Raw genomic sequence first — 23,241 nt, 5'->3', positions numbered from 1 at the left:
TCTAGTCTGGCTTGACATGGGCCACGGCATTTCAGCAAGTGCCTCCTGAATCAAACCCATAATTTAAGGCTGGACTAGCACATGTCCTTTTAGAAAGACACCCAATCTTGATATCAAGACTTCTAGTGATGGAGAATCCGCCCCAGCCTTAGGTAAGTTGTTCCCAGGGTTAATCCCTTACTGTTAAAAATGTGCATCTTATTTCGAGTATGAATTTGTTTAGCTTCTCCTTGCAGCTATTGGATCTTGCGTGATAGATTAAAGAGACCTCGACTACCAGAAGCCTTCTCCCCATGTAGACGCTTCTAGACTCGGACAAAAATCACCTTTTACCTTTGTCTTAGATAAACTAAATAGACTGAGTTTCTTTAGCCTCAGGTTTTCCACACCTCAAATCATTCTTGTAGCTCTTTTCCAAAAGGTGAGGGGAGGCTTTGGTGATTCTTTCCTTAAAATCAGTCGAGTTACCATGTAACACATCTAGAGAAACCATTCAAACATTAGCTTGGCTGTGGTGTCCCAACCACAAAATAATATGTTTATTTTTTTCCACCACTTTTTTTGTCCTTTTATTGATAAAATCTACACAAAAGCTAACTCATCATCATAATTAATTAAAAAAACAAAACAAAACCAATGCTACACATTCTCCTGTGTTTTAGAAATTGTGTCAGCCATTGAGTTTCATTGAAATGCTCCTGCTTTATGCATTTCCTTCCAATCCATTTTGGGCACATTGCATCCATCTGGGTACCCAAAAGTCCATTATTTTTTGCCCATGCCATCTCTGGATTGTAAATGTGTGAACTGATATTCCATCATGTTTCCCCATTTTTAGAGCCCAAATGGTAATTATAGTGTCGACAATGAAGCACGATGAAGATAGTAAAAAATCCAAAGCACCCTCCATAGTGCACAGCATGTGTCTTAAAATGTACATGCACCCAAGGTTTTTGTTTGTTTCTTTCTTTCTTTGTTCTGCTGCATCAATTGCCAACGTCCTTTTGGTTCAACACAAGCTGTAATGCCCATGTTTGAAGTTCAAAATATTAGCACTTGACCCCTCCCCCCAAAAGTAAAATAAAATAGCCATCATTTTGTTGTTTGATTTAAAAAAGGAAAGAAAAATCAATTTAAACAAAGCTTTAAGAGTAATAAACACTTAATAAAGAAGCTATGACTGACCCACCTTGGAACCTCCCACCTCGTTTTTACCTGTGGTTCTCCTTCTCAAGAACCGTGCAATGTAGAAAAATCAAATATACAAACAGAACTCTTAATCCATCCCTTTATGTAGCTAGAGTGAATCTATTTTTAATAAGAACTTGACAATCTCTCTTTAATATTTACACCAAGGAGTTTGTTTTAAAGTTTTAAAGCAAAAGAAAATCTTCAAGTTCTCAGCACTGAATTGCAAAACAGAATTTCCACACTTTTCTTTATCCCTTTTCCTTTTGTTTGTGTTGGAACATTTGCAACTGGAATGGTAGATTTTTGTTTTTCTTGCCCTTTTCTCTTCTGAGATGGAAGTTCCTCAAAAGAATTCCCTACTCCCACCCATTCCCAAAGAAGCGGTCTCCATGATTAGTTTGGTATTCTCTCAATGTAAATGGCTGGAGCGGCTGAGCGCGCAATTGTTGCTATGAAGCTGTGGTCTCGACTGAGTTCCAGGTTGGTGGTCTCAACCTGCTCTGCCCGGGAGATGGTGTCGTACGCCTTATTTACATGGAGAGGCTTGTGGGCCTGGCAGTATCCGATCACTGGTTGGTCATAGCTGTAATAGGGCAGGGTCTTCATGGGGTGAGGGACCTGCATCAGAAAAAACAGAGACAAAAAGAGAGAAACATGTGAATGATATGCTTAACTAGGTGTTTGTATAGCACCAAGCACAATGGACCCTTGGATAGGTCAACCTCTTGGCAGTATCACAATATGTTAAAAAATAATAATGTTTAAACACTTTTCAGAGTCTCTCTGAGTCTCTTTCATAGAGGTCTAATTCTGCAGCCCTTACAGTTAGTGGGAAGCACTTATGCTTAATTCTCACTAGAATAAACAAGACTATTTGAGTTCCATTGTAGTCAATGGGACTATTTGTGGATGGAACACAAAACTATGCAGAGGGCTCAAGTGCTGCATAGACCCACCCTATCCTGGATCTCTAGATTCCAAGGCCTATCCTAGATCCCATCTCTCCCTTTTATTTGAATTCCTTGGTAAGCATCTTATCATACACTGACATAAAAAACAAAGATTTTAAAAAATACCCCATACTTTTAAACGTTAATTCTAAAAACTAAATATAATTAATAGCAAAACATTAGATACAAATCTTTTCCTATCTGACTTTGCAAGTAATTTAATGATCTGCAGGAGATGAGCTGATCAAATTGAAAAAAGCTTGCTCCATGGGGGTTGGCGAGAATCTACAGGAAATACAAGTTACAGTTTATTCCAGTAGTGGTAGAAAAGCTAAACTCATCACAGCTGGAGATATGCTATCTGTAATTCTATCTTGTAACAAATACTTCTTTAATTCCCTTCCAAGCTTTAAATGAAGAACACAGATCTAGTTCATCATGAGTTTTCATTGCATGGTATACTTCGTCCAGACAGATATGAAAAAGCAGTGCATCTCAGAGATATTAATGTTAATTATAACTTTTATTGTAGAATGAATGTGACATACTGTACCTCCAAATAGCACCCTGTACCCCCCTATTCATATATGATTGTGATATTTCATACAAATATGCCATGTAAGATATCATATGAAAGGTCAAGATCTGCTGAAACCACATGTTCTGTCAAAATATGTATATCATTAGTGTGTATGACGTAATGAGATTTTGCTGTATGGCTGTTACTGAAATATGCTGTAAATTTGCTAGGGACATACAAAGGACCCCCATCCAGGTGGGTGTTCAATTACCATTAATCAGCAGGAGAGTTGTAATCAAGGGATTTACAATTCAGTGAGGGCTGCCCAAGCACCACACAATGGAAACCGCTCAATTCTATGACTCAGTTGCACAAGACAACACACTAGGGGGATTGCTCAACCCAGTGACTCAACATAGGCCACCAGGACATGTCTGGGCAACTGGCTTCTAGGCACATGGACTGAGGATATAAAATGGGGAACAGTGGCAGCATGTCTTGGCCTTTCCCCACCTACGCTGGAAGCAACAAGAACACTAAGAAGATGAAAACTTCAACTGAGCAGACTGGTCCAGGCCTGTGTATTGAGAACTGTAACATTCAGTGGGGGAGAAAACTACTTGATCTAAATAGTACCTAGTGTAATAAGGTTTAAGATTTATATCGTGCAATTATCTTTTATTTTCTTTGGTAACTATCTCTGACCTTTTATGCCTACCACTTATAATCTCTTAAAATCTATCTTTCTCTAGTTAATACATTTGTTTTATACTGCACCTAAAACGGTGTATTTTGCTTGAATTGCTTGAGAAATCTCAGTTTAAAAAGGCTGGTGCATGTCCTCTCCACATTGAGAGAGGGGAAGACTGGGTAATAAACGTACACTGGTCAGGCTTCTGACCAGGGCAAGATGGTACAGCTCTGGGGTGCAAGGCTGTGGAGCTGGGGGGAATTGGTTGGTGCCTTTCTCTGTGTGATTCATGAGTGGCTCTGGGAGCATTCATGCAATCTAGCTGGGTGTGGGGCTCCACATGCTGTTGTGCTGAGTGATAACAGCGCCTGGTCACTAGCAAAGCATTGTGGTCACAGCTGCTTGTCACTAGCAAAGCATTGTGAGAGACAGCTTAGGCTGGAGAGTTAAGGGGGCACAGTGGTACCCCAATTCCAGGTTGCTTCCTGGGAATCCCATCACAACGCGTTCCTCCTGCATTCAAATCTAATAGGTAGTAGTTTTGTCCTTTTTCTTTACAGAATGCTGGAGGGACTCCAAGACACTCCCAGTTGCAATTCAATTGAGAACCTTTTCATCTTAAATGCACCAATGCAAAAGTCAAACCTCTCAGAAGACTTTGAAATCACAGCTGAGATCACTTATGTACCAAATTCAGCCCTGGGGTCAGCAGATACAATTCTCATTTGAACTGGGCTTTGCACCATTTTACAACAGTGTTTGAATTTGTCCATAGCCTTTAAGGCAGGTCTTTATGATACAACAAAAGCCAAGGATTCCTCGTTTTCTGTAGATCTTTGTCATTGAGGTCCTGTGCTTTACAGTAATAATATACAATACATTAACCACGGGGTCCCCCTGTGTACATCATTGTTTATTCCCTCTTCTCCAAACAGGAGTTAAAAAATCAGAATCACAACAATATCCCTAAAAAGCATTTAAATGTGTTTTCCTTATCAACAGTTCTCAGTACTTTTCCAAACCATCCCTTGATCAATTCAAGGTGTTTTCTCTCCTCAGGATCCCTCTTCCGCAGACAGGAACAATGCCAGTTAAAGAAACAGTTTTGCACATTCCTGAGATCGCACTGAGAGCTTGTCTAGACTGAGGATTTTTGCAATGATGTAGCTACACTGACTTAGCTGCAGTGGTACAACAGTGTAGATGTGCTGTGCTTCATTGGTTCAAATATCTCCAGCATAAAGAATTATTTCTTGAAGGAGAGAGCAATGATCTCTTGAAATGGACAGTTTTTTCCCTTACCCGTGGCACTATCTTGCCATGCCCTGTCTGACTGCAAACCCACCCCTTTGTAGCAGGACTGTTAACGTATCTGCTTTTATTAGACAGGATCCAAAACACCAACCAGTAGAACTAGTCCTGGAAGCAGATGTGTCAGAATACTGCAAGAAAAGCTATTCTTAAGGTATCTTCTGACAAGACTGAATATAGAAGTGCCAAAAGTCTCCCAGGAAAGTTCGCTTTTGGGAGTTTTGCAGTCCATACGAAGAGTTTGGAGGAGCATCTGAACATTTGAGTGCTTTTCCAAATCAAAGTCAAACTTAAAGCCTTCAGAGGATGGTCTGCCAGAAACGGGAATGTCCCTTCATTTCATGAAAGATATGATCCACGAAGACATCAGGGGCTGATTTTCATTTACACTAGGATCCCTTTACACGGCTGCATTAGCTTACATTTATTCCCATTCCAAAAGGTTTCTTTACACTGACCGAGTGGCATGAAGAGACCTTAGTGCAAATGAGAATAAGGCCCATATGTACTTTTCAGAGTATGGGCCTGATTGTGTAAACTGTCAGACATATGGGCAGTCCCTATTGAGGTGACTAGTTGTAGGACTATTCATGTACAAGGAAAAGTTGGCAGGATCTGACCCTATTGTGAGTAATGCTGAACAGTGTTGAGGAAATTGGTCATTCTAAAACAAGCTGAAGCGATTAGATTATCTACTGAAGCACCATATGGGAACTTGATATAAATTCCCACACAGGGAATTTATAAACATAGTAAATCCAGTCTCCAGAATAATGAATATCTTGCTTCATTAAAGAGTAAGGAAGGATTATGGTTAAGGCAGCGGACTGGGACACAGGAGAATTAGGTTCAGTTCCTGGCATCAGCTATAGCCTTCCACAAGTCACTTAATCTTCCTTGCACAACAGTCCCCCCACTATAAAATGGGGAAAATGCTACTTGCTACCTTCTCTCAAACTGTAAACTTTTGGGGGCTGAGATGTCTGTACAGTGCCTAGTTCAATGGAACACCTATCTCAATTGGGGCCTCTCTCACCTTAAGTACAGACCACATCCACTCTATGTCTCCTCCTACCACCATGCTTTATTATACTGTTCCAGCTGGCCAGCATCCTGTAGTGCTGTTTACATATTTACAAGTCCCAGCCATATCCCCCACTTGCTTCTCAAGAAAGGGAGCAGTACCAGCAGCCATTACTGCCTGTCTTTCGGCCCTCTGCTTCCCCCTTTCCAGGGCTTCCTTCCTCTCCATTCATCTGTTCCCAGCTCCTGGGGTTGCCTCCCCCTCTAATTAGCACTTCAGCTGTAGCTCCACTTGTTAATTGATTCTCTAATTAGGCCCCAATTAACCTATATTGCTGGGGATTTGAGTGACGGTGCTGAGTCAGCTTCTGACTCAGTACCCTGGTTACAGGCCTTTCAATTGCTACTGCAACACAAATAATAAACTACAATTTAAACATTCAAAGCGCAAAAACAGGTTACTATAAATACTATAATAAACAAAATAGTACCTAACATTTCTACAACCCTTTGCATCTGAGGATTTCAGCACCCTTTACAAAGGAAGACAAATATGATGTTATTCTCACTGTGCAGGTGAGTAAATGGAGGCACAGAGCTGATACTTGAGAGCAAATCCATGACAAAGGCAAGAACAAAATTCTTATATCCTAGCCACTAGGCCTATGTTCTATTTGTTGTACCACTCTGCCACCGGTAATAGCTACAATTTAGGCTACAAAAATTTCTAAATTTGGCTTTGGAACATAGTAAATTGTAATGAAGACAAACAGTTGCTTAGGAAGGAGTACAACAGATACAGAAAGCGCTTCTTTCTTTTATGATGGATCACAATATCCCATTCAGTCTTTGGCTAAGTGTACTCTTTCATTATTACGCTCCAGGACAGCACAGTCCAGGAGAATGAGTGAGGCAGAGACATAGAATGAAGAATGACAAGATATTTGCCACAAGACCATGCACCAGTACATATCTGTTAGCAATCATTTCTAAATGAATTATTTCCTTTTCTAAAAGTTATATTGCCTAATGATATTAATTTAGGTTTAATAGTTTATTTAATATAGGGAAATAAATGTTCCTTAAAATGAAACATACTCCAATGTCACTGAGATTTATAGATGACAACTTTTTTTTTCAGTAAATCTTTGTACTCAGGAGGGATAATCTAACTTCATTTTAAATGTTTTTGTATAAGGCCATATACAGTCTCTGAAGTGTTGCAAATAGTTGATTAAGTAAATGAATGAGGTGCTATCTGTTCTTTGAAGTAAGCTTTGACTCTGTCAACCAAAAAAACTTATTATGTTAGAAGCACTAAGTGTTCAGTAAGGTTTTGAGCTAATGGGGTGTATTAATTAGCTGGTATTAACTTCTGAAGTCTTCACCTCTGTAGATCTTCCCACTAAATGGTCTAAACATTGCAGTCTTAACAGCCGCCCACTTGAAACAAACATTCCATTACAAGCAAAATTTACATAAACCTGTATCTGAGGGATTAACATAAAAGATTCAGCGGGTGAAATTTAGGAATGCAAATCTTCCCTTTCAAACTGAAATGAACATTGGAGAGGTTAATAGCTCGACATCCTCATGGCTGAATAATAACTGCACTAAAACAAGCAGAAGAAAGCTGAGTGTACCTGTCACCAAATGAAATCCGGAGCAGCATTAAACACATGTTTCTCAGGACTTCCTGCTTGTTCAGTTTTCTCTTGAATGCTCAATAGTGGTGAGCCTGATTCTCCACTCAGCTGGGCCCCAGTTCATCAGAGCGTGTAAGCACATATTTAAGTTCACCCCTATTCAGCAAAGCACTTAAGCATGTGGACAAGAGCTTTGATGACTAGGAATGGACTGCAGAATTCGGAAGCTGCACAGATTTTATGGTGGCATAACTCTGTTTACCTTGTTGAATATCCACATAATCTTATTATTGTAATCCATGCTCTTTCCTTTCCTCTTTTAGTATATTATCCACACTTGATTATGCAAAGTGGTTAGGGTGCTAGCCTGGGACTTGGGAGACCCACTTTCAAGACCCCTCCATGCCACAGACTTCCTGTGTGATCTTACACAGGCCACCTAATCTCTCTGTGCATCAGTTCCTCCATCTGTGAAACAGGGATAATAGCACTTTTCTACCTCACAGGGGTGTTGTGTGGATACATATACTGAAGATTGTGAGGCAGACATATATTACATTGCTGGGAATCAGATAGGAAGTTATGCCCGTTCTGAAAATCAGTTCCTCTAAGGTGTATCAATTTGGACATCCAAAAATCGAGACACCCCAAATCTGTATGTGTAAATATCTTCTGTGTGTTCCATTCTATGCATCTGAAGAAGTGGGCTGTAGCCCACAAAAGCTTATGCTCAAATAAATTTGTTAGTCTCTAAGGTGCCACAAATACTCCTGTTCTTTTTGCGGATACAGACTAACACGGCTGCTACTCTGAAACCCAAATCACTAGTTACTTTAGAAAATTTGGGTCTTGTAGTTAATTATATGGGGACCATTATAATTTACTAATTTCCAATACTGTTGGCTCATGTGCCTAAATACTTTAAAAAAAATATTCACAAAGCTGGTCCTCTCACTCAGGTGGAATAGTTCAATCACCATCCCACTTAATTAGCTGAGTTTTCTTCTCTAGAAAATAAAAATAAAGCATGAAAATTCTCAGCCAGGTGAGTGCTCTGGTTGCCTGCACCATAGTGCTTTGCAATTAAGATAAACCCAATTTACACTTACCGTGTATACTCGTTCATTAGCCCGTTTGTTTATAAGCCGACCCACCAAAATGGATAGGTAAAAATAGCAAAAACTGTATGACCCTTTCATAAGCCGACCTTATACTTCAGAGGTTGGAAAACTTTGGCTCCTGGCCTGTCAGGGTAAGCCACTGGTGGGTCGGGACGTTTTGTTTCCTGGAGCATCTGCAGGCATGGAGCCCCTCAGCTCCCTGTGGCTGCGGTTCGCCGTTCCCAGCCAATGCACCACTTCCCGCAGCTCCCATTGGCTGGGAATGGCAAACCGCGGCCACGGGGAGCTGAGGGGCTCCATGCTCACAGACGCTTCAGGTAAACAAAACTACAATGTATGAGATCAGGGATTGGCAACCTTTGGCACGCAGCCCTCCAGTTTAAGCACGCTGGCGGGCCGGGCCGGTTTGTTTACCTCCCGCATCCACAGGTTCGGCCGATCGCGGCTCCCACTGGCCGCAGTTGGTCGCTCCAGGCCAATGAGGCTGGCAGGAAGCGGCGCGGGCCGAGGGATGTGCTCTGCGGACGCAGCAGGTAAACAAACTGGCCCGGCTCGCCAGGGTGCTTACCCTGGTGGGCCGCGGGCCAAAGGTTGCCGATCCCTGTATTAGATATTCAATTCAATGATTCCATAGAGTTAAAAATCATCAAATTTTGGAGTAGACCCGTTTATAAGCCGACCCCTTCTTTGATGCATCACTTTTTTACCAAAAATATTTGGCTTATGAATGAGTATATATGGTAATTTATTTCCTAAATACGTATTTATCTAATGGTACTTATTGAACAAACCACATTAAGTTAACCTTTAAAGTTAAGTGTATCCATACTTCCTGAATGCACAGACATTGGAATTATGCAGGTAATATTTTCTCATTTGCACTAATATTTAATGTCTCAACACAATGGTTTTGTTACTGAATTAATATGTCTGCTGTTAAATCTAATTCAGAGTACATTTTATACTGTATATTATTTAACGTAAAAAATAAGCAAGATATGAAGACATAGTTTTAGGATTAGTGGAATACACAGCTTCACCTAATACATTAGCCAGATATAATTGAAATAGGAAATTTTAATTAATTTCATGCTGTTGAAAGATGATGAGTTGAAAGCCCTGGAAACTAGCTTTGGAACTGATTCAGGGAAGCACTTAGGCATGTGCTTAATTTTAAGCATGTACTTAAGACCCATTAAAGTAAATGGGACTATATAGAATAATAGAGAGTTATACAAATGTAAGCTGGCAGGACCCCATAAGGTCAGCTAGTCCATTCTCCTGCGCTGAGGCAGTATGAAGTATGCTTAGGGCATTGACATGAACAATCAGTCCCATTTCAAAGAGCACTAACTCAAAGCACTCCAACAAACTGTCAATGTGCATCAGCAGTCTGCACACAGGCAGTTAGAGCACAGCAGGCTAGTGCAGGATAGGTTCACTTCCCAGTGTACTGCGGTCTGATTGTTCACGGAGAGAAGCCCTTAGAGCATGCTTAATAGAATTAATGTTTTCCAGACTCAGGCCCTTTACCCGCAGAACAGGTGCAAGCCTCCATAGCACCGCCAATGTGCACCAATTGTGACCCGAAGGTCCAGCACAGGTGAAAGAGTAATTTAGGACTTGACCCAAAGCCCAATGAAGTTAACGGAAAGATTTCCATCAATTTCAGTGGAACAGATCCTGTGTCTCCAGACTTCAGCCCTTGGACTTTCTGCTGAGTCTGCCAACTGCTAAGAACCATCACATCTCTAACCACCTTACATTCCAAGTGTAAGGCACATTTCAACTGTGCCTTTGCGAATATACACAGAAAGCAGAGCTACACATTACACATCTAGTATTTTAAATTATATAAACCCATGTACACATATACATACACACGGATCCCATTTTCAGTTACTGTAAACAAAACAACAACAAAAATAGTTTTCAACCCCCTTCCCTCCCTCCCAAATTTCACTTGACATTTTCTGCAGAAATACCTATTTGGATTTTTTTAAAATCTACATTTTATTTTAAAGATCAAATGAAAAATTCTGACTCTACGAGGAAGTGCTAGAAGTCTCATGAGAAACCCCGTTCATGGAAAATATCGCAGCCAAAGGGATGTGCATGAATTTGGAATAAGCCTCAGTTAAACAGCTCAACTTCAGCCTTGAGTCTTATCTGAACTGCTGTTCTGCAAAATCTTTGCCACCAATCCTGACAGTCCCCCTAGGTATGCCAAGGTTCAAAAATCCTACAGAGAACTTTGTCTGAGTCTAGAACAAGGCTGGATTAGGCCTGGAGCACTGAGCAGAGTTCAGCTGATAAAATGAGAGGGGTGGGGTGTGACTTCCTTAATCTGTTTACTGCCATTTCATGTTCAATTTCCTTCCCACGCCAGAGAGAAACTGTTTCCTAGCCTCCTTTATTCACTTCCCACCAAATCATGTCAGCAGCCTATGCAACTTCCACAAAGAGAGGACACATGCCAGGAAGGACCTAAGGAAGGTACAGTCATGGTGCAGAGCCCTGCCTGAAAGATGTAAAGATGTCAAGGTCAGACCAGGCTCTCTCAGGATACACAAACCAAAACTGCAGCAGAGCCCCTACAGTGCAGCCAGAGAGAGATTGCAAGAGAAAGAGACAGAAAGCACAGGCCCGAGTTGTCAGACAGAGAATCACCAAGTCCGTACCTGTCAGCTTTCCCAAGGAAAATGAGGACAGGATGTAGAGCAGTATGTAGGGTCAAAATCTTAGGAGGGAGTATCACCTTGTCTCCATCAAAAAGGGGAAAATCTTTGGTTGGGTGTGCACTAGGAAACCGCTAATAACCCACAGCTTTAAAATGCTGTACAAAGCCAACTTTCTGCTAAATAAAGTACTTTATCTCCCTTTATTCCCCCCCCTTTCTCTTCCTGTGTCTTTTATTTATTAATATCAATGTTCATTTTCCATCTTTTCCCTGTTGGCTAATTTGTCCACCCTTTTCTCCAAACCTACTCCCCTTCTATTTCTTTAAATTATTTTTTCCTTTTCTGATCTACTCTGCCTACTTTTGCTTTACTGGTTTGTCCCCATCTCTCTAATTACTTTCCCCACCTTCATTTCTCCCCACATAAGTCAAAATCCTATGAGCTGATGTGCACGTGTGGTGCCCTGTGCCCATGTGGTTTCTTGTTTGATGCAGCATCATCTATGGAAATATCTGTCCTAACGGATCAACAAGCAAAATCAGGGTCATCATGCTCCTTCCTAGTTCCCCAGTCCAATTTGGACGGGCACAGAGCACAGGTCTTGTAACCTTCCACATATGGTTGCTGAGAGGAAGTTGGCGCATAAGCAAGTGTCAGAGTGAATTTGCAGGTTTCACCTTTCAAATGCAAATGAGCTGACAAGGGCAGTGAACAGCATGTGCTACGGCTGCCATCTCGGCCAACACTGAGGATTGAACAAGGACCTCTCAGGCCAAATGCAGAAATATCTACAGCTTCAGCTAAGGAGACAGGTTGTGTAACTGCATCAGACACACATTCTCTGTGGATTGGAAAAACAGTGCACACTGACCAGTGCTTTCCACATGCAATTGTGATACTGATTACATATTTTATAGGACGAGCTCCCGTGTGCTTTAAATCACAATTAATATTTGTATCTATTTATTAGATTGCATCTCATCAGTAAAGTGCTAGAGAAGAAGTGTTCAAAGTAGGGGCTACAAATGAGAGTCAGGGTGACAAAAATCCTTCACTTCCCATATTTTTAAATGGAAGAGAGGGATCTGAGCCAGTTGGAGAGAGTGTCTTAGTATGGAAAATGTTGAGAACCAACAGTCTAGAGAGTAATTCAGGATAAAAAGTACTATAATATCAATTATCATGGACATGCTTCATGTTAAGTTTCTATTTATATTTTATAAAGGGTTAATAAATGGTTAATAGATATAGTAATAGGTAATAGCTATAAGCATGGTAAAGACATGAGTGGTATGTATTAGAGGGGGTTATAAGCTCATTAGTTTAATAGATTATTAAAAGCCATGTTTATAAGGCTACTTATGGGCTTGCTGAACAGCAGTGTATAACAATTGACGAACCATTTATTAAAATAATAATGCAATACACTTCCATAAACTATTTAAATATAATATAAAAATGAGACGATTATGATTATTGTTGTCCATCCTTCCTTGCAAAGGTATATTACAGGTTACAAGCCCCCAGATAATGTCATCTTGTTAGCATGCCTATCAGTTTAATGGATACAATATGCAAACTGGAATTTTATTCTTTCTTTCACTGAGTCATTTCTGAAGATAACTAAGGGAGTATCTGTCCTACCAGACCATAACAGTGCCTGCCCCTTTAAATGCAAACCTTTCACTGGATTATTTAACTGGACACACTACTCCCAATTATGAGAGGGAAAGTCATGAATATCCCACTCTTCTGTCTGTGGGCAGATTTCATCTTTCAATCAGTAAGTGAAATGGTTTCCCTACAGAAAACTACTGGAGAAGAGAAAATCTTTTAAACCCTGTTATTGTTCCTTGGGTAAGGTTTTTCTTTTAAATTGCTTTATATTTATTTTATAGAGTAACTGTTTCTAGAAGAAAAAGACCTTTTTCTGGGAAGTATGATGAGAAAGGCATGGCAATTTTTCACGTTCCACTGTGGAGGAGCTGATAGAATAACCATATTATTTATTTTATTCTGAAAGTCATTGATACTGCTGCTATCACTACTAATATAATTTCCCTTATGAAAGAGTCCTATAAAATTTAAAAGGGATGAAGGGGTGATATTTTCAAAGGCATCTAAGTCACTTAGAGCCACAAGGCTAGATTTTCAATGATATTAAGGCATCTAAAGATGCAGATAGGCTCCTAATACAATTTTCAAAACTGCGTAAGCCCCGTTTCCTCGTAAGTGCCTAACTCCCCTTGATTTCAAGTTAGGTTAGGTTCCTAAATACCTTTGAGGATCTAGCCTGAGCACCTAATGTGAGTTAAGTACCTAGAACTTTTGAAAATCCCACTATCTGCATCTTTAGGCCCATACACACACACCCTCCTTTGAAAATCTGGCGCACAAATCCCAAAGGACTTCTGGGCCAAATTTTCAAAGTACCTCATTTTCTGTTTCTATTCATACACCTAAATATGTGATAGATTGTCAAGAGCTCAGCTTGTTGGTTGCTAAGCTCTTTGAAAATCTGGCTGCAATAGGAGCAGTGGGGTGCTGTGCACTTGTACACCCCTGGCTCTTATTTTGGGGCCTAAACGGAGCCTGAGGTGTTTTGAAAATCTGTCCGTTGAGCTCTTAAGTGTCTAAAGCCCAGATATTCAAAGGTATTTAGGCTCCTAAAGATACAGATAGATAGGCACCTAATGGGATTTTCAAAAGCTCCTAAGCAGGTCAGGTGCCTAGCTCACATTTATTTCAATGGGATTTATGTGCTTAACTTGCTTAGGCATTTCTGAATATCCCCTAGGCACCTATCTGCATCTTTAGGTAGCTAAATACCTTTGAAAATCTCCTCGTTAAGCACTTTTTCAAAATCCCACTGTAACATTCCACAGGGCGCAATCTGAACTGTTGGACTGCTATGTCCCCTCAGCTCTCCAGCCTGAGATGCTTTTTACAGTACTTTGCTGAGGAGTAGCAGCCCCTCCAGGCTCTGCTCACTCACAGACACCAGCATGCAAAGTTACTGAATCCATGCATTATATACAGGGAGACACCCGCATATCCCTTAGACCCAGCCTTGCTTCCCAGAAATGTGCATCTTGTACTGCTCAGTAGACCATTGGACAGTACAAGCTCATAGATAGTTCATCTTTCCAACAATGGGTAATGATTACGCAGCAGGCTTGTTGACCTCAGTAGGGATTCCCAAGCTCTTCAACCAAAACACTCCGGCTTAGATAAAACAATAAAACAAACGCATTAACTAAAGAAATAGAGATTTTAAGTGATTACAAATATAGATGCATATAAATCAGGACAAAAGAAATAAAAGGATAAACATGCAAGCTAGTTCCTTAACTAACCAAGGCTAATAGGTTTAAAAGCGAGAAAGGAGTTTTTCTCACCAACAGCTGCAATACATTTCACAGGCTGCATCTTTTCCCAGCCTGGGACCATTCCCCGCTTTTGCTCAGTTCTTTGAGAGTCATAGTCGTGGTCATGAGCAGACAGATAGGAGGAGGAGAGGGGTGAGGTGAAGGTCACTGTCTCTTATTTTTTATACCCTCCTCCTCTCTTTTACCTCCCACCAGGGTACAGACAAACAATCTCCTGTATAGGTGAGGTCGGAAGCATTTCTGAGAGGAAATGTAAATTCTTTGTCTACACCTCCCCGTTGCTGAAGAATGGCTGCTTAAGTAAGTGATAGCCCACTTGACTTTGTTGATACCAGTCTGGGGTTGCCAGTGTGTCTTTGTATCTGAAAAAAATGGTTTGTGGGCGTTAACCAGACTTGCAAAATATTTCAGGAAGAATCATATGGCAAAATCTCATAATTTGACCTGCAGTGATGTTACACATATTTTGGGAGCATGACAACATTCAGCAGATTATGAGTTTTCAAATGATACCTCACAAGGCACACTTTGTACAAAATATAACCACCATATAAAAGTGGTGATCATGGGGTATAGGGTGTCACACCCATACTAGAGGCACTCTCCCTTGCAGTGTTGTGTATCAAAAGTAACTCCACTGAATTCAAAGGAATTGCACTGGTGTAAAATTGATGTAAGAGAAGAATAAGTCACATAATTTTCTTTTAAATTCTATGTTCCCTGCTATATAATTCTACGGGTTGATTTAAAATTCTATAGAAAGGTTCACCTTCTCCATAAAATACTATACAGTTTTGCCCAAAAGGACTGCCAACAGCGCCCAAAACCAAAATTCAGTCTCCACAGTCCATCTCAGCGCTACAGCTGTAGAAGGTACTGAACATCCTGGGGGATGCACCTCATAATTTCAAGGGTAACGACCATCCCTCTGAGAGAACCATACGGGCCACCCAACGCTCCTCATTGACAGAGATATGGTCTTTATTCTGCCCAGCTACACTGCCCTAGGGCAATCATTCTTTTGGGGAGAGTCTCATGCGTGGCACTGAGCATGCCCAGAGGTTCCAATGGGAGGTAGATTCCTCCCAGCTTGTCTGTGGGGAGACTGAATAGACTGCCTGGCCTACAATGTTGTGTCCATAAAGACTACTGTAGTGGTTGAACCAGAAAATCCCAGCACTGCTAGTAGTTAGGGATGCAAGTTGCATCAGACTATGTACATCCTCCCTCCCTCACCATTTCAGCAAAAAACATATGGAAAGTCAAAACCTTTCCCCTCCCATTTGATGGTTACTCCCAGAGTCAAGCATACCCCCATATTGCCCCAGCATATAGGAGAGAGGGAACATTATCTACATTTCAGAGTAGCAGCCGTGTTAGTCTGTATCCGCAAAAAGAAGAACAGGAGTACTTGTGGCTCCTGTTCTTCTTTTGTAAATTTGTTAGTCTCTAAGGTGCCACAAGTACTCCTGTTCTTCTATTATCTACATTGGGGCTACTCAGGGAACAGGGAGATCCTTTACGTGAACTTTGGTCTGCTAAATAAAATATAGGCCAGCATCTCTGACCTGATACGATACCCTATACCCCATATGGACCCTGGACTCCTGGACCCCATGTTCACCTCTTTTATATGGTTACAATATATTTTGTACAAAGTATGCCTTGTGAGGTATCATTTGAAAACTCAATCTGCTGAACATCATTGTCCTGTTAAAATGTGTGTATCAACATTTTATATGGAGCTATGAGATTTTACTATATGATTGTTACTGAAATGTGCTGTAGTTCTGGATAATAGACAATTTTCTCAAAGACAAAGGCACACCGGCATGCCAAGTAGGTGCTAAAAGGCCATTACCTGCTTAATTGGAGATTTACCAGCAGGGGAGTTGTAAACAAGAAATTTACAATACACTTGAAGGACAGTTTGCAGTTCACATATGCCATGGCACTGCCTGACGTCATGACCCAGCAAATACTTTTCCAGTACAAAGGGTCAGAGAAGAAAAAGGAGAGAGACAGTGGCCTCCCCATCACCTCTCCTCCCCCATCTCTACTCATGGCAGGAAGATCGCTTGAAAGACATAGGGACATCACTGAACTGGGGGGAGTGGTCCTGGCCTGGAGGTTTTCCAGCCAGTACAGACTGTAGAAAATTTTGGGGTGAGAGAAACTTTTTTGCTTATTAGCCTTGGTAACATTTAGGAATTAGTTTGTAAATTTATCTTTTTCTTTCTTTTGTAACCAACTCTGACTTATATGCCCTATCACTTAAAATCTCTCTCTGGTTAATAAACTTAACTATTACCTTAATAACAAACTTTTTTATTGTTTTGTCTAAACCGATGTGTTTAGTTGAAGTGTTTGGGAAACCTCCACTTGAGACAAGTTTGATGCATATTCATTACCCTTTGTTGGAATGACTAACTAATTATGAGCCTGTATGGCCAGTGGGCTACTGAACAGCATAAGACGTACATTTCTGGAGGGCAAAGCTGGGACTGAGGGATATGTAGGTGTTGCCCTGTATCTATTCATGCATCCAAAATTGGAGAGTTAAGGGAACAAGCAGTTCAGGTTATACCCTGGGGAATGTCACACCTGGTTCTGGTGTAAAAGGAATGGGATCTGGCCACTGCTAGTTGGATGAAAATCCTTCCCCGACCATCACTGGATGGCACTTCCCCAATGGGTAAGGGTTGGGGGCGGAGAGTTCCTGTGCCAACTACCCTCCAAGATCCTGACATAAAGAGCCTGCCAGGAGAGGGTGTCAAGAGCAGGGAGAGAGATGTTTGGAATGGGAAGGATTGCAACTCTTTTCTGCCAGTTCACAGCTGGTGTATGGTCCATAGCCAATTCTCATAAATTAAAGCAGCCCCTATGCTGCTCTAATTTATGCCACGTCTGGAACAGCTTGAGAATCAGGTAGCTTTAACTGGCTCTCCCCAGATTTCAGCACAGGAGTGATGCTAGCCCTATAATTTTCATACTGGAAATGACATTAAGCAGAGACTGGTAGCTGAAGTGGAGCCTCTGTGAAAGGTTCCTTATAGCATTTGAAAAACCAAGCACATAGCTTCTGTCAAGGAAGAATTATGACAATAAGGGAAAAGGTAGAGTTGTTTTTTCCGTGCAGTGATCATAAAGATGGCAACCTGTTCCATCCATTACTCACAATAAATATGTACAGTCTTTAATATGAACATTTGATAATGTTGCTGCCAGAGTGACAAATGAAGGCATTGGAGAATGAGTGAAATAAGTCTTTGTCTAGTATTAAATATTGGCTTTCCATTAGATATGCTCAGAATTTATAGCATGCTGGAGTACTACCCGGAAATTGATGGTTTCCTTAAAGAGTTTTAAATATTCTTTTAAAGTTGGACAAGAAATCTGCACATGGAGAGACAAAAAAAAATGTATTCTTAAAGTTGCAAATGTGAGGCAGAAGGCACAACATTTTGTCCCTAAGATCGGGATAGGTATAACTCAGAGACCATGACAACTTTTGCCTAGAGATTCAAAATGTTACAGGAAAGGGAGGACTGGGTGACTTAGAGGAGTTGTTAACAACAGATGTAAGGTTTTCCTTCTACACATTACTGGTTTGAATCTAACCTGAGCATAGGCTGATCAAACAGTTAGGGCTTCGCTGTGGCTTTTGTGAAATGAGTTGATGGGTCTCAGCTGCTTTGAGTAAATAGTTGACCATAAAACCGCCCCAACAACTAGCATTAATTAATCTAAACGTGCTAATGAATCTAACACATTTTTTGAAATAAAGAAGCAGCATCACAACAGATAACCAGACACAGAGCCTTTCACCTCAGGTTCCAATCTAGTCCCAGGTCAGCAGTGAGCAAAAGTAGTCCAATGACCAAGATTTTTGCTTGTGACTTGGGATGCAAGGTTTAAGTTTTGGGTGCTCAACTTGAGACTCCTGATTTTAGAGGGTGGGTGCTGAGGACTTAAAAAATAAATCAGACTCCTTTAACGTGTCTCAAGTTGGACATCCCAACCTGAGGCAGCTTTGGCATTCTATATGGAAAAAGAGGTTAATGGCTCTCCATCCAGTCCCTAAAGGAATGGTATGCACATCCGCCACCATCACATTCACTGTTAAGTGGCACCGGTGCTAACCTTCTTAATACAGACCAAGCTATGCAAACTCAGCTGTCTACTTATGGTCTGTGGATCAACAGAAGGGTCACATGGTCTGTGGATCAACAGAAGGGTCTAGTCTCTGAAGCTGCCAGTCAGGAAATTCATAAATTAAAGGGGGGGAAATGACACTGTAAACTAAGCAAGAGTTCAAGGGTTTGTTGTTTTTTGTTGTTTTTTCTTAGAGAGACTGTTTTATATGCCAATCTCCTCTAGGATGGACTCTCTCTGATAAGGGAGAATAAAGAAACGACAGGCATTACAAATCATGTTCTCCTCCTTCCTGCATGCAGGAGGGACCTCCTCTAGGCCTTCATGCCTCAGCAGGACTCTGTTCATGAGAAATTACAAGAGTTTAATTGCCTCCGCTTGCTCCTAGCAGTGAAATCAGCGTGCACGGGCGCACAAACATATTGAAAAGCACATTAATCCGACACCATAAGGGATAGCTTTTCCTCTTGACGTTCATATGTCACTCTCATTAGCACTAACGGGAGCTGTGTGCCCACACTGAGAGGAGACTGCAACCCCGTGGTTTCCAAAAAAGTACCGATCTATATGACTCATGTTGGCGGCGAGGGTTTATATAATCGCTAGCTTCACTGAAAAGGATGGGAAATTGCAGAGTCAAATAACAGGGAAGAGAGTGTGGGGTCCAGTGGTTAGAGTAGATCACTGGGAGACAGGACTCCTGGCTTCTATTCCTGGCTCCAGAAGGGAGTGTGGTTTTAGTGTCTAAAGCTAGGGAGTGGGAATCACAATTTCTGGCTGTGGGTGGGAATGTGGTCTATTGGAGAGAGCAGGGAATCAGGACTCCTGGGTTCTATTCCTCATTCTGGTGGGGGAGTATTGTTGAATTGTTAGAGCTGGAGGCTGGGGATCAGGACTCCTGCAATCTATTGCTCACTTTACAGGGGAGCATGGTCCATTAGAGACAGCAAAGAGCTCAGAATCAGAACTCCAGAGTTCTTTTCTTGGCTCTGGAAGATAGTCTAGTCTTGAGGTTAGAATAGGCAATGGGAAATCAATATGCCTAAATTCTATTCTCATCTTCTGTACAGACAGTGTGTCTGAACTTTGGAAATTACTTCATCAGTCTTTGTCTCCATTTATCCAGCAATGAATGGATACCGCTACTAACCTACCTGTGTATTTTAATGAGCCCATTAGTGTGGTAATTAGGCACTATCTAGGAGTGCTGTGAGTTTTAATTAAGGTTCATAAAGTGCTTTAGAAATACAAAGTATTAGGAAAACTCCCCTTGACTTTAATGGGACCAGGATTTTCTCCCAAACTGAGCATACCACTTGAAATGGATGTCTGTAATAATGGCTTCTTATTGCATTTGAACAGATTACTAAAATGGCAGTCAAGCGAAACAAAGGGGAAAAATCATATAGGAAACAATATTAGAAAATTAATAAAAAAAAAAAACGTTGGTTCATGCCTTACTCATGTTCTATAGACACTGTGGATATCAGAGATCAAGCAATTAATGCAAGATTGTCCAGCATGGCAGGCAGGGATATTTCACAATGATAGCATTGTTTTTTTTTTTAATACTCGCCAGAAAACAAATGACTTTTTCGTTCCTCGGGGCAAGTTTTACAATATGTAGGGAAATCAACAGGAAAGACGTTCAAAATCCGCAAGAAAATTGAAAGAAAGATCAGTCAGGAAATATTCTCAGCTTAGTCATCTTTGAAGCAAAAGAACCTTGAGCATACCCATTTAGTTACTCTATGAAAGCAAAAGGAATCAAAATAATTACTGAGCAACAGCAGTTTATGTGGCATTTTAAAAAGATTTAGATCCTGCCTCACTGAGATACAGTCTAAAGTCCCGGTAGTGCATTGTGTAGCATGGGAGCCAACATCTGTGCAGACTCCCTTTGAAGCCAATAGGGTTCTGGGCAAGTTCAGCAGTCAACCTTGTCACTGCACTGTGTAGGATCAGGGCCTAAACTACACAGCCAATATAGGTCAGACATGTAGACAGATTTTTTGAGCTCATTCGGCTTAGCAGAGATGGCCAAGGGCTGTGAGGGAGCTGGCTAGGGCTCCCTGATTCTCTGCCCCAGCCCTAATGCAAGTTAGAGCAGCCTGGAGGTTGCTCTAACTAGTGCCATTTGAAAACACTCCCCTAGTGACTATCTGCCAGATAGGGATAGCCAGAGCACATGGGCTTCTAGCCACTCCTCTTCCCCAGACTTCCCCATCACCTGTGCTCAGCATTGCTTGGGTGGAGTGTGGGAGCTGGCTATATTGACTCTATACCACCTGGGACACCTCCCAACCAGGGGAGTTATGGGCCATCTCCAGTCCCTGTTCTCTACCTCAGCAGAGTGGACCAGAGAATCTGGCCAATTATATACTAGATGTACCAGATGATTAGATTTTTTCTTTTGATATGTTTTACACTCCTCCTCACCTCCTCCTGGTAGAGATGGTATAAGCCTGACAATGTCCCTTGAAGGATAATTTATTTTCCTTTCAATATGGTAGATATACATGCAGGTGGCTTGCAACATATCTAAAGAGACATGTCACAGGGAATGCAGTCTGATGCTTTGAATGGGCGATTTTGAATAAAAACTTCTAGGTTCTATTCCTGGCTTGGTTACTGACCTGCTGGCCACACTTAGGGCAGGGGACAGCACCCATGGGCAGAGAGCAAACAGAAGCCCATGAACCATTCGAGTTCTTAACTATGGCGCTGGCCTTCTGCAAAAGGGGTGAGTTTTAGCCTTTGTGAACTGTGATTACTAAAAAGTAAGAAAAAGATCACAAAAGAGATCAATATCATCATCATGAGGATCGGAGTCAGACTATCCACTTACTGGCTATGAACCATAACAACCTTATTCCCTTCTTTCCCTACTGTAACAAATACACAGCACTCTCGGACTATGCTGCACACCACAGCCACTCAGAACTTAAAGCAGAAGTCAGGGACATAACTCAGATCTTACACCAAACACACATGATCTCCTACCACCGGAGCTAAAGAATAATGCCCAGTAGGAAGTTACCAGTGTAGAACATATATTTGGCACATTAATTCTGAAAGGCAGTGTGGTTAATGACAGAAGACTTGGATCTGTGAAAGCAAAGATTGTGTTCTGTTCTCAACTCTGCCAGAAGTGACCATGTTAAATCCTTACTATAAAATGGGGAGATCACTAATTGCTTGCCATCCAGGGTAGGGATGTGTGTCCTTCAGTAATAAAGAGTACAGGAAGAATTTAACGATGGTCTGTCAAAGAGGTAAGTCTTTAACTTATGGTCTCCTGGCTCCCAGATCTTTTTCATAGTAATAAAGGAATTTTAATGAATGCTCCCTCTGTTTTACTCATAAAAAATGGGAAATTGACTATATTGTGTAAACCTGCCTGGGAGCCCGAGACCCACTCTGAAAATCAGGAAATTTTCAGGGACATCTGATCACCCTAAAGTATAGGACCTTGGACATTAAGTTCAGCAGTTCTGATCCTATCCAGCAGGGGGAAGTGGTACACAGCATGCTGGCTCATTACACTATGTGGATGATGAGCTTTTATGTAAACCTAGCAAAAAAAAAAAAAAAAAAAAAAACCCACAACCTCACAGCTCTTTTAACACAATCAACATTAATAAATGTATATGCAAAGCAGCTGTTGCAAGCTTAGACCATTATTGTGCTTGAGCTCAGCAATGGTGATGGATAGTACATGAAAAGGACTAGGCTGAAAGAATACTGCAGAAGAAATAAAACCTGTCCTGTGAGCCCTGCAGGAGCTGCTGTTGGAAATGTCTGCAGCACACGTCGACAAGGGACAGTATGCTTGACCAGCCTCTAAACTAGCCAGGCATGAACCGAATAGTTACTCCAGCTACTCGGCTATTTTTCAGACTTGTTCTGTTTGGGAAAGGTAACCCTCAAAAGGGATCAGCAAGGAGGCTAAGCAATTCAACTTTGTGTGTGTGTGTTGTGTTAGTTTGGTGCATCACTGGAGTGGTGGAACAGGAGGCCATAGCTGTTAATAACCTTCTGCAAGGGGTCTCTCCCTTTGACAAGTTTATACGAGTTCCAGCCACCTAGAACAAATACTCAGTTTGTCTAGTTCATCTGTAAGATCAAGGCAATATCACAACCAGGTCTCTAACTAGGAAGGTGTAACAGACTGGAAAAAAAAATTTGAAAATAATCCCTCTCAACCCAAATCTATTGTTCTTATTGTAGGACCTGGGGAGGCCCTAAACAAAACGGAGGCTCTGTTGTGCTAAGCAATGCTCATGTGTTTAGTAGGAGACAGTCCTTGCCCAGAAATGCTGACGAGCTAAATAGAAAGCACTGGCGGGAGAAAGGAATACAGCAAACAAGCAGGAAATCTAGGAACTGATGCACAGACTGTGGGCCAGATTTTCCAAAGAGCTGAGCATGGTGGGGACTGAGCCCTGTTAAAAATCTGGCTCTAAATGACATCCCCAAGTTCACACATGAATTCACTGGCAGAGCCAGGGACTAAACCCAGATTGCCTGAGTTTCAATCAATACCTTAACCACAAGACCATC

At 41.3% G+C, this 23,241-nt stretch overlaps 1 protein-coding gene across 6 annotated transcripts in view; it reads right to left on the bottom strand.

Moving 5' to 3' along the window:
• Nucleotides 1–500: 500 nt before the first annotated feature.
• The window catches only part of LRRTM4 (leucine rich repeat transmembrane neuronal 4), a 755,436-nt gene continuing 732,695 nt past the window's right edge, over nt 501–23,241 (bottom strand). For all 6 annotated transcript variants that reach the window (XM_008168672.4, XM_065584460.1, XM_065584462.1 and 3 more), the window contains one exon: nt 501–1,809. Coding sequence is in view for 5 of the 6 variants with exons in the window: in XM_065584460.1 (XP_065440532.1) it covers nt 1,585–1,809 (225 nt within the window). In the remaining variant the exon portion in view is untranslated. The remainder of the gene's footprint in view (nt 1,810–23,241) is intronic.

Source organism: Chrysemys picta, chromosome 2, assembly GCF_011386835.1.
Source record: "Chrysemys picta bellii isolate R12L10 chromosome 2, ASM1138683v2, whole genome shotgun sequence".
NCBI classification, from domain to species: domain Eukaryota; kingdom Metazoa; phylum Chordata; order Testudines; family Emydidae; genus Chrysemys; species Chrysemys picta.
The sequence above is the reverse complement of the archived record's forward strand: the minus strand, read 5'-3'. Positions and strand labels throughout refer to the sequence as shown.